At 37.3% G+C, this 13,443-nt stretch overlaps 1 protein-coding gene across 2 annotated transcripts in view; it reads left to right on the forward strand.

Annotated features, from left to right (window-relative positions):
• Positions 1-8,200, forward strand: part of PHACTR2 (phosphatase and actin regulator 2) — a 146,516-nt gene extending 138,316 nt beyond the window's left edge. For both annotated transcript variants that reach the window (XM_040238609.1, XM_040238607.1), the window contains one exon: positions 1,523-8,200. In XM_040238609.1, the coding sequence (XP_040094543.1) occupies positions 1,523-1,538 (16 nt within the window). In that variant the 3' untranslated portion in view covers positions 1,539-8,200. The remainder of the gene's footprint in view (positions 1-1,522) is intronic.
• The last annotated feature ends 5,243 nt before the right edge of the window (positions 8,201-13,443 follow it).

Consider the following 13,443-nt stretch of genomic DNA (forward strand, 5'->3'; position numbering starts at 1 on the left):
GTATATGAAAGTAAGCCCAAGTCTTTTCTCAGCATCTCACGATCTAAAAGGAGATACACTCATACACGCACACACACGTACACAATGATCAGTGACTGGTATAAACCAAATATTGTGGGCACACAGAATAGAAGCAATTATTACTTTTCGGAGACATGGAGGAAAAAGGAGTTTGGGGACTCACAGAGGCAGATTGTAGGAGATGGAGATGGGAGGAAAGATAAGGGTAAAGGAAAAAGTGGAGAGCCTTTAGGAGGGCAAATGATTGGCATTTAGGGTATTTAGGGAGTGGTTGTGAAGTTAGAAACATGGGCTGGGTCACATCCTGAAAAGCCTCAGCCATTACTTTAAGAAATTTAAATTTTATCAATAGTGGGGAACAGTGCAATGATGTTAACAAAGATCTAGGATGATTGGATCAGTATTTATGGTAATAATGCCAGTGACAGTGTGGAGCATAGATTTGATCTCCCAATCTATGAGCCTGAGAGGGAAATTAATTTGGAGTCTGGGCAGATGAACATTAGATTTTACTTGAACAAATGAACATGAGAATAGGCAAGATAAATGAAATACCAAGTAGAATTGCATAATTGTGGAATCACAGAAGTAGGCTGAAGAAGTGAATCAGATAAGGGCTTCTGGAGAAGATGGCTTTTGACCTTGATCTTAGATATGAAAATATATATGGAAAATGAAGGGAGTGATTGCAGTATTAGAGAGGAACATGTTCAAAAGCAGAGGGCTACAAAATCACAAGGACTGTTTAGGAACTCTCATGGAGGGGCATGAATCCAGCCAGCTAGCTAGCATACTGTTAGTATCGTTAGTAATTTCAGCAAAAGGTGGTGAAGGCTTGAATGAATCCAGAGACAGGCAGCTGGGGCAGGACTTGGTGACTAATGAGATGTGGAGGGTGAAAGGGAGAATGTTGCAATCTTAGGCTTCTAGACTGAAAGTATTTTTAAAGGTACAACATTTAACAAGATAGAAAGCATAAAGGCAGGTTCACAAGGAAAGATAATTTGTATATCTGTATACATGCTTAGCATGTTGCCTGTGGAACATTTGTAAGGAAATGCCTGGGAGGTGTTTGAAAATTCAGGTGTAGAAAGTACATTTGGAGTCTTCAGCGGCAAGTGAAGAGAAGCTGAAGCTAATGTAGTGACTACATGATGGTGTTTTCCTTTTTGTAATGACAATTCAGGTGTAACCAAATCCTTTATGAAACATCTCACTTTGTTCAATATAGCTTAGAACATGACCCTCAAGATAGTGATGTTTTTGTGTATTGATTGCTCTCTATCTCGGATGATAAAACCAGCATCTTTTGCAGAGCTGTCTCTGTTTTCCCACATGACATTTATATCTTCTGTTATGACAGTAATTTATTAAGAGAACAGTAATTTGGTTGGGGATGCTAGAGCTGCTTTTGATCATAAACAACACTGTACCATATTCACGTCACTGAATAGAGTTGTGTTTCTCTACCACATCACAGAGTTTCTGTTTCGTATTTCAGGTTTCACCGTCCATAATGAAGCATGAGACTGTTGGGAAACAGACTGATCATCTTGGGGGGGAGCCTCGCTTCCTGAAAACCTGATATTGCACTGGGATTTGAATGTGTGTGTTTCTGTTTAACTTGTGGTGAAGGAAGCGTCTGGAAAGTGCTCCCCACTTGTACAGCCCGGGTGGGCCAACAAGCAAAGGGGATGGTTCAGCATCCCTGGCTGTTCAGCGACCCTGCTGTCCAGCATGTGGACTGATGGTAAGGGACACCATGTTTATGCCAGTTATTCTTCATCAGGAGTTTTAATCAAAGAAGATGAGCAGAAGACAATCGCTGTTGCCAGAAAGCCACATTTGAGAATGTGGGTTAAAGAATGGGGAATGGAATTTCTGAGCACTGGAAAGGGTTGCGGGGTGGGGGGGGAGGGGGGTGATGAAAATCAGAAAGCAAGAGAAATACTTCATTACGTTAATGAAAAAAGGAAATCGAAGCATAAATGTATTTTTGAAGAGGCTTTGGATAATTGAGAACTTATTAAGGAATTTGGGAGTTTAATCACTCAATGTGGATTTCTTAGACCTGATCCCAGAAGAATATTCTTGTTTCACCATTATATTGGTACAGCATAGTACCATTATTTTCTTGTCATTGTGCCAGTGAATCCAGTTGCCAGAAATAAGTCTGTGTTTTCATGTATCTTTTTCTTAAATGCAAGAGGCTTTTACTGACTCTTAATAAGCATGCTTACCCAAATTTTGTTGCATGCTTCAAGTAGCATAGCTATACATACACACTTTACATTCTTTTAAATACTCCTTACCTAACGTACCAATCTTCTACAAGGATAACAGGACTGGGAATAAAGATGTAATGCGACCCTATAAATCTGTAGCAAGCTTTAGAAATGAATCTTTTGGTCTTTCCCTAGCTTAATTATCTCCAAAGTTGAAACAGTCCTACTTGATTTAAGGAAGATACTATGTACAATCATGGCACCTTTTTAAAAAGTCTGAATCCAAAGTTAAACTTAAGCAAAATACAGGTGTTCTGCCAGCAGTTGGCTCTGAATGGGAATGGAAAGAACTACTTAGTTTTCATGCTGCATTAAGTTGGATTGCTGCTATTAAAAAAAATAAAGCACATGGATTAAAAAAAAAAAAAACTCACCCAAAGACTTAAAAGAACAGAAAATGTCTGCTAAGTTGTTAAGTAAGGAGAACCTTGTTTAGTATTTTAAGAGTCTGCAAATTGCATCCATAAATACAGAACTGACTTTCAGTACAAAAGGATCAGTGAATTAAAGTTACAAAAGATTTCCCCATGAGCCTACAGTCAATATTGTTTACATTAAGAAGCCATTATTGTCATCTTGCTATTTTCCATGGAGTCATGGGCATAGCGTGGCTTCTGCTCCCAAGTACCTATGACCACGTGTAAATACTACCATGCATCTAATTGTTCTTTCACAATTATTTTGTGCCCCTTTTATTAAAAACACATGTGATGTAGAACAACACGACAAGATCTAAAGAGACTATTTTATTCTCAGAGTTTGGACTACGATTTTCTGAAGTGATTCTGGTTCATTGTATGGAAAACTGTAATTTTCTATTCAACCAAAAGCAAACATTTAATCTAATGGGTAAATGTGGGTCCTGCCACTCATTTATATTTTAAAGAATCAACTTAAAATTGGATTTGTAAGAAATAAAAAATGTCATCCCACTTGGCCTATTACAAAAAGCCAGGACCATTTTTAACTAAGAAAAGTAGCTGGCATCATTGCATCTCCTGCTGTACACAGCTGTGTGCATTAATACAATAAACCTAGAATTTTGCACTATTGTCATTTATTTGATAGAATAACTTATTTTTGCTTTGAAAAAATTTTTCTGCATGTCCTAGTGTCTTTAATCTGGTTGAAATTTTGTTCATTTCATAGTGTTTAAATCCAGCCATAGATATTAACTATGTTCCAGGTTTTTTTGCTGAAGTCATGTTTTTCCTTTTGTATTGTTTTATTGTCATTTTAGTGTCTTAGGAAAAATACCAAGGCATGTAATGTTATTTTAATTTTCTATACTTATAATCTTAGAACATTGTCTTGATTTCTAGTCAGAAGGCTCCTGTAAAAATGGCAAATATAAGACATTTATCACTGTTTTATCACTCAAGATGCATGTTATAGAAAGTCTCTATTTGGTTGATAAAAGGAACAATTTTTTTCCCCCTAGCAGTACATGTGATATAATTTTTTATTCCCTATAGTGAGATGCACTTAGTACAAAAAATAAGACTCTGAAAAAGAAAATGAGATTCTGGGTCCTCAATATATTATTTTCCTTCTATGATATGTCAGATTTATGAACTACCCATACTTTCTCTTCTACTGATTGATGTGTCTAGGGAAAAGTTTTAAACTTTTCTTTTTTTTAAGAAAATGTAAAAGTCAAAAAAAAAAATTAACCACTACTAGTTTAAGAATTGAAATCATGAATTATTTCATTGGAATGATCCTTTAAATAAAAAGAATGGAAGGATTATGAGCTAAGCTACATTCACAGAATGAGGCTCTGTTTTAATAGCTAATTTTAAAAGGCAGAAACGCTGCATATCCACATCAGCAGCCCATCCAGAGGTCTCTTGCAAAGCAGCTCTGAAAGGATACAAGGATATGGACCAGCCGCCATAGAATTATGTATCAGCCTAGTGCCAGCATTTCTGCAATCCAGCCAGTAAGCTGTGGTTCTGTAAAAATAAATGTGTGTGTGTGAATTGGGTTGTTCCAGTACAAAATCAGGGTTTTTCCTATTTAATGTGCGACATTAGGCTGACATAGAAGTAAGTGGTTTTTCTGAGTCCCTAAGATATGATTAAGGAAGAAAAACAAGTCCAGCTCCAGAAAAGTTCAGGCACAAAAGAACTAGACAGACTAGTTTGGTTTTGTAAAAACCAAAGTGGTCATTTCCATCTTTTTTAAAATGGAGAAAATGAACCTTAACATTAAGGTAATAAGAAGATGCCATGAGCTTTAGCATTATCTTCATGGTCTGACAAAATTAGTTCTCTGATGATTAGTGTTAATTTTAGGCAGCCTTGCCTGATAATTTCCTACATGTGTGAAATAGCTTGCATTTTTTTGTTGTTCAATATAGTTTACCCTTATGATAATTCCTAAAATCTATTGTAGAGAACTAGTTTGAATATTTGAACAGCTGTTTCAAATTGAGGGGGAAAAAAAAACACATTCTATCTGATTTATCCAGAAAAATCAACTTTCTGCTTTCATTTTCATGTCCTATATTAGCATACTGATTGAGATCACTTATCTTTCTCTTACATTAGTAAATATATTGTGTTAGGAGAAACTTGTGAAATGTCAGTGAAAATCTTTTTAAGGAAATAGAGGCACTGAATACACTCCTTAATAATCATCAAATTTTGAAAATGAGAGATGAGTCCTTAAAACTCATAACTCAAGTTTTACAACCTGCAGTTAATTCAGTGCTGCATTGGCACTTAAAAAAAAAAAAAATACAATAGCTTACACCTAAAAGAGAAAAATCTGCACTAACACTGCATATCCTAATGTGTACCACATTTTAACACAAAATAGGCTTTGTATTTATCCTTAATAGAAGCAGACACAACTGTCACAAATTATACTGCATTCACAATAGAAGAAAGCAACCTTGTCTATCACATACAGTGTCTCCACATTTAAACAGCTCTTCAGAAACGTCAGAGTACTTCTTTAGTGGTTCCAGCAGCACATTTTACATCTAATGAGAAATCTTCAAAGGAGGCAAGGTGGAATCAAGCTAGTATAAGACATAAATTTATGTCATTTCATCAGTATGGTAGCCTTAAACATTCCTAGATACAATCATATTATGAAGTCTAACCTTACTAATGAAAATATATATATTTTGAGACAAGAATTAATTTCTTCACATGGTTAGAGAATGTTATAAGCACTAAGGAACCACTAAGATAACGACTTATTTACAGAATTTTCCCTTGGCCACTTGAACCAGCTAGTCTTCCACTGTTGCGTGTTTAAGTGTCTGTCACAGTATTTCACTTGCCAAAGCAGAATGAACTTTTCCAGCTGAACTATTTCCTAGAGGGGAATGCAACAGCAAAAGTAATCATCAAATTAATAGGACCATCTTTCTGAGAGAAAGCACATCTCCAGATAGAGGACACCCACTTTTCAAAGAGCAGCATGAGGTGCTATTATAATTTGTTAGTGATCAAAGGGTAGTAGAAATAGGGTGGAATACTCCCAAACCATTCTCATTTTCACTTTCTGTTTACTTTTTGTAACCATTAAGCTTAAACTCTTTGTGGAAATGGCAAACCACCTGTAGCATTTCTAGAAAACAACCCCAAAATAGTCCACTTACGCTTTTTTGAAGACAGGGTCATCCCAAATTAAGAAATCCTATTGTATACATGGTAAGATTTCTGGCACCAAAAAAAAAGAGAAAGAGAGAGAATCCTATAGCAGCTATTTGCACTGGAAGCCAACCCTCAACGCAAGGGTCATTTTTTAGCCATGCTAGGATTTACTACAGAAACAATGTCATTTAGCTGGCATAGCTGTGCATGTAAGCAGAGCACTCCATCCGTGTTTCTCAGTAGGGCTGCTGCTGGCATTTGAGCTGGGCAATTCTTTGTTGTACAGAAATGTCTCACGCGTTGCAAGATGTTTACTCTCCCAGGCCCTTGATGACTAAATGCCAGTAGTATGCCCAACTGTTGTAAATACTAAAAGTAAAAAGCCCTCCCGCATGTTCAAATGCCCTCCTGGGAGGGCAGTGCCACCTCCCTTAAATACCACTGTCTACTGCAATTTGGGGACACAGGAAAAAGTGTCTATCTCAAAACCTCATCTTGACTGCCTTGCATTTCTTTGGGCCCTGAATCATTTTTCCCTGTCATTTTTCTTGCCTTCCGCATCTAGCCTTCTGATGGCAACGTTTGTTTTCCAGTTCTTCATGAAGGAGGTTATTGGGTAGGCTTGGCAGTTCCAACAGGCATCATCACTTGGTTAGTCCCTGTATGTAAAGGACAGAGTTCACATGAAGCACACTTTTTTTTTCTGCCTCACAATTTTACCTCACAACTATACTGTTGGTCATAGCCCTAGTCAGTGTCATAAGGATCACTGCATGGCTTAACCACAAACACCGACTGCTAACTACCCACACATAAACAAAACTGGTGGTCTCTGAAAATCACCATTTAGGTTTCACCTAGCAAGCTGCATCCCATGAGTTCCTAAACAGTCTCATTTATCCTGTTAAAGAAGCATTTAATTGACATGCAAATGCTTGCATTTCCCCTGCAGAGACAGTCATGCAGTTCAACTTTTAGATCTGTGAATACTAAATTATGAAGGAAAGAAGGGTGAGCTCTGGATTGCATGCATATTGTCCTCCATACTTCAATGATGGTCATTCACAAAACGAGTTTTACCTGGGGGAAATATTATTATATTAACTATACATAAACATACTTGTTCTCTTTGTAACTTTTTATCATGAAAACTGAATGATAAATGTGTCTTGAAATCATTGAGTGAATTGTGACTAGTGGATCAAATTAAGTTAGCTACTATAATTTTTTTTCAATATTAAAATTTCTAAAATCTTTTTTGAAGCAGAGTAACTCAGCCAATAAAAGTGGTTATATTGTGAACTTTAAGATGGTGCTTAAGAATTCTTGTTAAATACCAATTTTTTTTTTTTAAGAATAAATTGAAGGGAATAAATGAGGCAGAACGCCACTCCACCCTCAGGTCAATTTTGTGCTGTGTTAAAATGCCAATAACATTTGTGCCACTTGCCAGTTTGGGGGGCTTTTCCCTTACTGGATGTTTTATTATAGTTTGACTATATTACATTGCTTAGAGAGCTTCCACATGAAGAAGTCACCGTGGCAGTGCTAACTAGCATTCATAAACAACCTGAATGAATCTAGGGTCAAACCACTTTCATCACTAAAAATATAGGCACTAATTTTTTATTTTTATTTTTAAAAATATTTCTTCTGTGGCTTAGAGATGTGCCAGTGCATTCAAAACATTCTGCACCAATTTCACCAGATTGAGTACCTACTAAAAATTCAACCTAGTCATTTTTTTTTCTATGTAACAGTGAGGTTTAAATAAAGAACTATATGCATTCTTCCGTTATTTCAAGCTTTGGTGAAAGTGATAAGAATGGTAAGCTGTGATCGTTATCAGGCTGACTGCTTTCTAATTTCCAGTGAGTGATCTTACCCTACATATTACACAGGTATAATATCTGTGACTGTAAATAACTGGAACTGTATACTGATTAACATGACAGTTTCTCTTTTTTGTGTGTTGTTCTGAAACCTGTACTGTATCATAGTATGTGGGTATAAATATCTACAAGTATACACATATATGTATATGTAATTCCACTATTATAACCTGAAAGAAAAACTATGTATTATCTTTTTTATTCTGTATTGGTGTTTGTGTTATTTAAAATGCAAAATTATGCTCTGTGTAGTTGTATGATATTATAGTATGCTTTGCCGTGCACAATTCCAAGTGCCTTAGAACATTGTTTAGCTTTCTTAAGTATATATAAATGCATATATGTATAAAATTGGGAAAAGTTACCTCAATAAAATCATTGGGAAATCCCAGCTTTAATTTGTTCCAATTTCTGTTGTATTCAGACAGGGCTCAGTATTTCTAAATTAAAAGCTCAGAGTCCATACCTGTAAAGCAAGAATAAGATAGCTTTTCTAATTGCCTGTGATTTCAACTCCGCCTGACTTAAAACTTTTTGTATGCAAGTCCTCACGGTTTATACCTCTAATTAAAAATATCTGTCTAAAGAATTACTGCTTTAAACAGCAACTTACAGTTTATTTTTACATTTTATTTAAAAATAAGCTGTCTTTTTATGTCTGTCTTTTTTACATCTGAGGAGATTTGAAAATGCTATTTTCATTCACATTATAATGTGTAAAAACTAAGATAGTCTCTTTAGAGTTAGTAATATAAAAAATAAACAGACTTCATTATGCCTACTATTTAATATGTTTACAAGCAAGGAGAGAGCTTGGGAACATATTTTGACTAGAAAAGGAATTGCAATATACTTTTCCTGTTTTTCAGCAGTGGTTAAAAATTATATGTGAACCTCCCTCATGCTCTAAGACAAGAGCAAAGGTATGAGATGGAAGTTGAAAAGCAATTTTGTGTACCTTTATGACAAATGTCCATCTAGTCAAAGCTATGGTTTTTCCAGTAGTCATGTAGGGATGTGAGAGTTGGACCATAAAAAACGCTGAACACCAAAGAATTGATGCTTTTGAACTGTGGTGCTGGAGAAGACTCTTGAGAGTCCCTTGGACTGCAAGGAGATCAAACCAGTTAATTCTAAAGGAAATCAACCCTGAGTAGTCATTGGATGGACTGGTGCTGAAGTGGAATCTCCAATACTTTGGCCACCTGATGCAAAGAGCCATCTCATTAGAAAAGACCCTGATGCTGGGAAAGAATGAAGGCAGGCGGAGAAAGGGATGACAGAGGACGAGATGGTTGGATGGCATCACCAACTCAATGGACATGAGTTTGAACAAGCTCTGGGAGATGGTGAAGGATAGGGAAGCCTGGTGTGCTACAGTTTCATGGGGTCACAAAGAGTTGGACACGACTGAGCAACTGAAATAAAACAACCCTAGAGAGAGGACTTGTAAGAGAAAAGATGGGGACCAAAAAAATAGAGTAGGTTTGAAAACTGGACCCAAGTATGCTATTAAAACTTAGGAGTGCATCTCCAAGGTAGGTGTAGTGGTTCAACAACCACTTTTCATTTTTCTCACACAAAACCAGGTTCTACATGGAACCATTGCTTTCTTTTTTCCTCATAACCAAAATGTTTTATTTCAGGTTTGTAGGGTAAGGGAAAAGAGCCAAAAGAATCAGTAATGGAAACATTACTTTGTGAAACCTAACAGAGGGACTTCCCCAGTGGTTAAGACTGCACTTCCAGCGCTGAGGGTGTGGGTTCAAGCCCTGATCTGGGAACTAAGATCCCACATGCTGTGCAACACAGCCAATAAATAGATAAGATAAAACTGAATGGAGGTTAAGAGACAATTTTCTCATTTTCTGCAGTGCTTTCATAGCATCAAATTTATGAAATTTTATTAAATTTGACTAAACTCTTCGTGGGACCTAAACTCAGACATGGCATGGAGTTGCTGCCAAGCACTGCTGTCCAGACAGCCCAAGTCCTTGTCCAGTTTGTGAACTTTGAAGTCTGTCCTGTAGAAAGTGGACGCTAGTAGTAGAATGCATAAAACTCTAGAGAAAGGTTTAAAATGTAACATTTGTGTAAAGGTTTTTTGCTCTTTAGCTACAAGTGGTGCCATTTCTAGGAACCAAATAGTGGGAGAAAAATTTCAGTCTCTCCTAAAAGGATGAGTGGGATGTCACACAACAGAAGAAAATTCCAGTTGGAGAGAATGATGTAAACAAAGTAATGCTGAAAGAGTCCATGCTGTATTTGGGGGGAAAATTGGTCTCATTCAATTTGAGTGAAAAATAAAAGGAAGGTAGTGTGAAACTGTGGTCTGTGGTGAAACTGCAGAAGATCTTGAGGGCTGACTAAGGCCCCTGGGAGGTACTGAATAGGCAGCGGAGACTCACTGGGAAATTCTGAGTCAGAATAATATGAGAGTTGTCTTTAAGAAAGAATAATATGGTTGCAAGGTTAATAAAGGTTGGAGAAGACTCAGTGAGGCAATGACCAAGATTTCAAAGGAATCAGGGACTGAACTAAAGAGCTAACAAACTTATTCAACTGCGGGAAAGGATCATTTATGGCTTGAATTTGAACTGCTGAGTATACCTACAAGAACAAATAGGGGCAAATTATTTTCTACGTTGAGGACTCCCTATTCCAGATTGTCTGACTTGGGCCAACCAAAGTTAAAAGTTCATCCAGGAACACACCATTAGGTCAACGAGCACTGAAAATGCCAGTTCTTCTCTCTCTAGAGTATTTATTCAATTATAAAAAGTTAGCATCTACAGCTAGATGCCAATAGATGTACAGTTGGATCCATGACTCTCAAAGTCAGGGAAAAGGTCTGGGCTGTAGAGAGGAAGATGAGACTCATCAGCGCATGTAACGGAAGTTGTGGAAAAGGATAAAAACACCCCCGTTAGACAACGTGGCCTAAGACTATTAAGAAAGTACTACAATGAAATTTTAATAAACTATTTCTTCATCACCTGACTTTGTCTCCAAAACTGTAAAATCATTTCATTTACACATCATCTGAGTGCTTTGAACACAACAGAAACGTACCAAAAAACACTCAAAAATCATTTGTAATTGGAAAGATATAGTAAAGAAAATTAATTTGGATCAGTCTTTCCAAAGTGTATTCACCAATGAAATGTACATACTTGTGACTGTAAGAACAGGAGTCAGTAAGCAGAAAGCCAAGCAATATCAATGTTGAGTTAAAAAGAATTTTAAAGAACATACAATTACTATGGACTAGAAGCAAGTAAAAAATCTATGCATGTAATCTAAGTGACATGAAAGGTACCAGAAATGAAAGGAAAGCAAAAGGATTAGGATTCCAGGAAGCCGATAGTTTGGGTCAAGATGCAAGCTTACAGATTCCTATGATGTGAAATGTGAAGTGAGGCAAAGAACATACTCACTGACAGATCTCAGATGCTGAAGGCCCTCGTTTCAGGAGCTGGTGATTCTAAGGCAACAATGATGATAGGTAAATAATTACACTTAGCTGAGATGAGAACAATTGCTCACCTTCATGGAGCACTGATCACAAGCCATGAACAGGTCCATGCATTTCATGTGTGGTTTCTCACTTAACCCATCAACAATCCCATGAGGTAAGTGTTAATAATATTCTCATCCCATTTTACATTCAGGTCAGTAAACTGAAGGTGTCTTGCCCCAGGTTACACAATAAGAGTAAAACAAAGACCAGAAACCAATTTCAGCTAGTATACCAAGTATATTACTATTATTATTCAATATTATAGGGGGAAATTTGTGCTTCAGTGGAAAATGATGCATGTTTTTAGACAAGCAAACCCATCCAATTCTGATTTGACTTGCTTTGACTCAGTGTTTATAGTAGTACCTCTCTCATAGTGCTATGGTCAGGAAGATCTAAGATAATTCAGGTAAAGTCTCAGAATGTTACTTCATTTAAACAAGTATTTATTGAGTGTACCCGCCAGGCACTATTTTAGGTCCTGAAGATAGATAAGGTAGTAAACAAAACATTAAAACAAAACCTTCACTCATGAAGCTTAATTATACTGAATATGTAGCACATAGGAGTGTTTCTGTATTGATAGTATCCCTGTTACAAAGAATTATTCCAACACAAGTTCTGTGATCCTAAATTGTCTGTAATTTTCACTGTAATAAAAGTATAATATTCCATACAAATTTATAATAGCAATGCATGGGGTGCTCAGATATGTCTAACTCTTTGCAACCCCATGGGCTGTAGCTTGCCAGGCTCCACTGTCCATGAAATTTTCCAGGCAAGAATACTGGAGTGGGTTGCCATTTCCTCCTCCAAGGGATATTCCTGACCCAGGGATGGAACCCATGTCTCTTGTACCTTCTATATTGGCAGTTGGGTTCTTTACCACTGCACCACCATAGGTAGGATATAAACACACAATTCAAGGAAACTTAGACTTTGGAAAGACACCAGCAATTGGGAAGAGGAAATATAGATTTGAAGAAAGGGCTGCTGATAAAACTTAACTACATTACCAACCTCTTTTGCCCAGGAAAAGCTCTGAGAGTGGGCCAGCACCCGTCTGAAATCTTGTGGTGGTGATGGGTAGATATGGTGGTGGTTGTTTAGTTGCTAAGTTGTGCCTGACTCTTGCCACCCCATGGACTGTAGTCTGCCAGGCTCCTTGGTTCATGGAATTCTCCAGCATGAATACTGGAGTGGGTTGCCATTTCTTTCTCCAGGGGATCTTCCCCACCCAGGAATCAAACCCTGGTCTCCTGCATTGCAGGCAGATTCTTTACCTACTGAGCTACGAAGAAAGCCCTAAGTAGATATGCTTATAACCTTTGCTTAAACTATGACAAAATGTTTGAGGGATAGCTTGAAAAATAATAAACATTAGTTTCCACCTCCTAAGCTAGGGTAGGCAAACACCAAAGAGATTCTGAATATATTAGTCTGAATGCCTTGACTGTCAACAGAGTTGGGGATAAAGGTTGTTAACTGGATGTTTGAACACAGTTCATTAAGTGGAAAATAAAGACCTGATTAAGCCTAAGTGCTGCCTAGAATAGCAAGGCCCCATTTCATGAGAAATGCTGGACTGGATGAAGCACAAGCTAGACTCAAGATTGCCAGGAAAAAATATCAATAACCTCAGATATGCAGATGACACCACCCTTATGGCAGAAAGTGAAGAGGAACTAAAAAGCCTCTTGATGAAAGTGAAAGAGGAGAGTGAAAAAGTTGGCTTAAAGCTCAACATTCAGAAAATGAAGATCATGGCATCTGGTCCCATTATTTCATGGGAAATAGATGGGGAAACAGTGTCAGACTTTACTTTGGGGGGCTCCAAAATCACTGCAGATGGTGACTGCAGCCATGAAATTAAAAGATGCTTACTCCTTGGAGGAAAAGTTATGACCAACCTAGACAGTATATTAAAAAGCAGAGACATTACTTTGCAGACAAAGCTGTCTAGTCTAGTCAAAGCTTTGGTTTTCCCAGTAGTCATGTATGGATGTGCGAGTTGGACCATAAAGAAAGCTGAGCACCAAACAACTGATGCTTTGAACTGTGGGACTGGTGAAGACTCTTGAGTGTCCCTTGGACAGCAAGGAGATCAAACCAGT

Source organism: Oryx dammah, unplaced genomic scaffold (assembly GCF_014754425.2).
Source record: "Oryx dammah isolate SB20612 unplaced genomic scaffold, SCBI_Odam_1.1 HiC_scaffold_4, whole genome shotgun sequence".
Taxonomy (NCBI): domain Eukaryota; kingdom Metazoa; phylum Chordata; class Mammalia; order Artiodactyla; family Bovidae; genus Oryx; species Oryx dammah.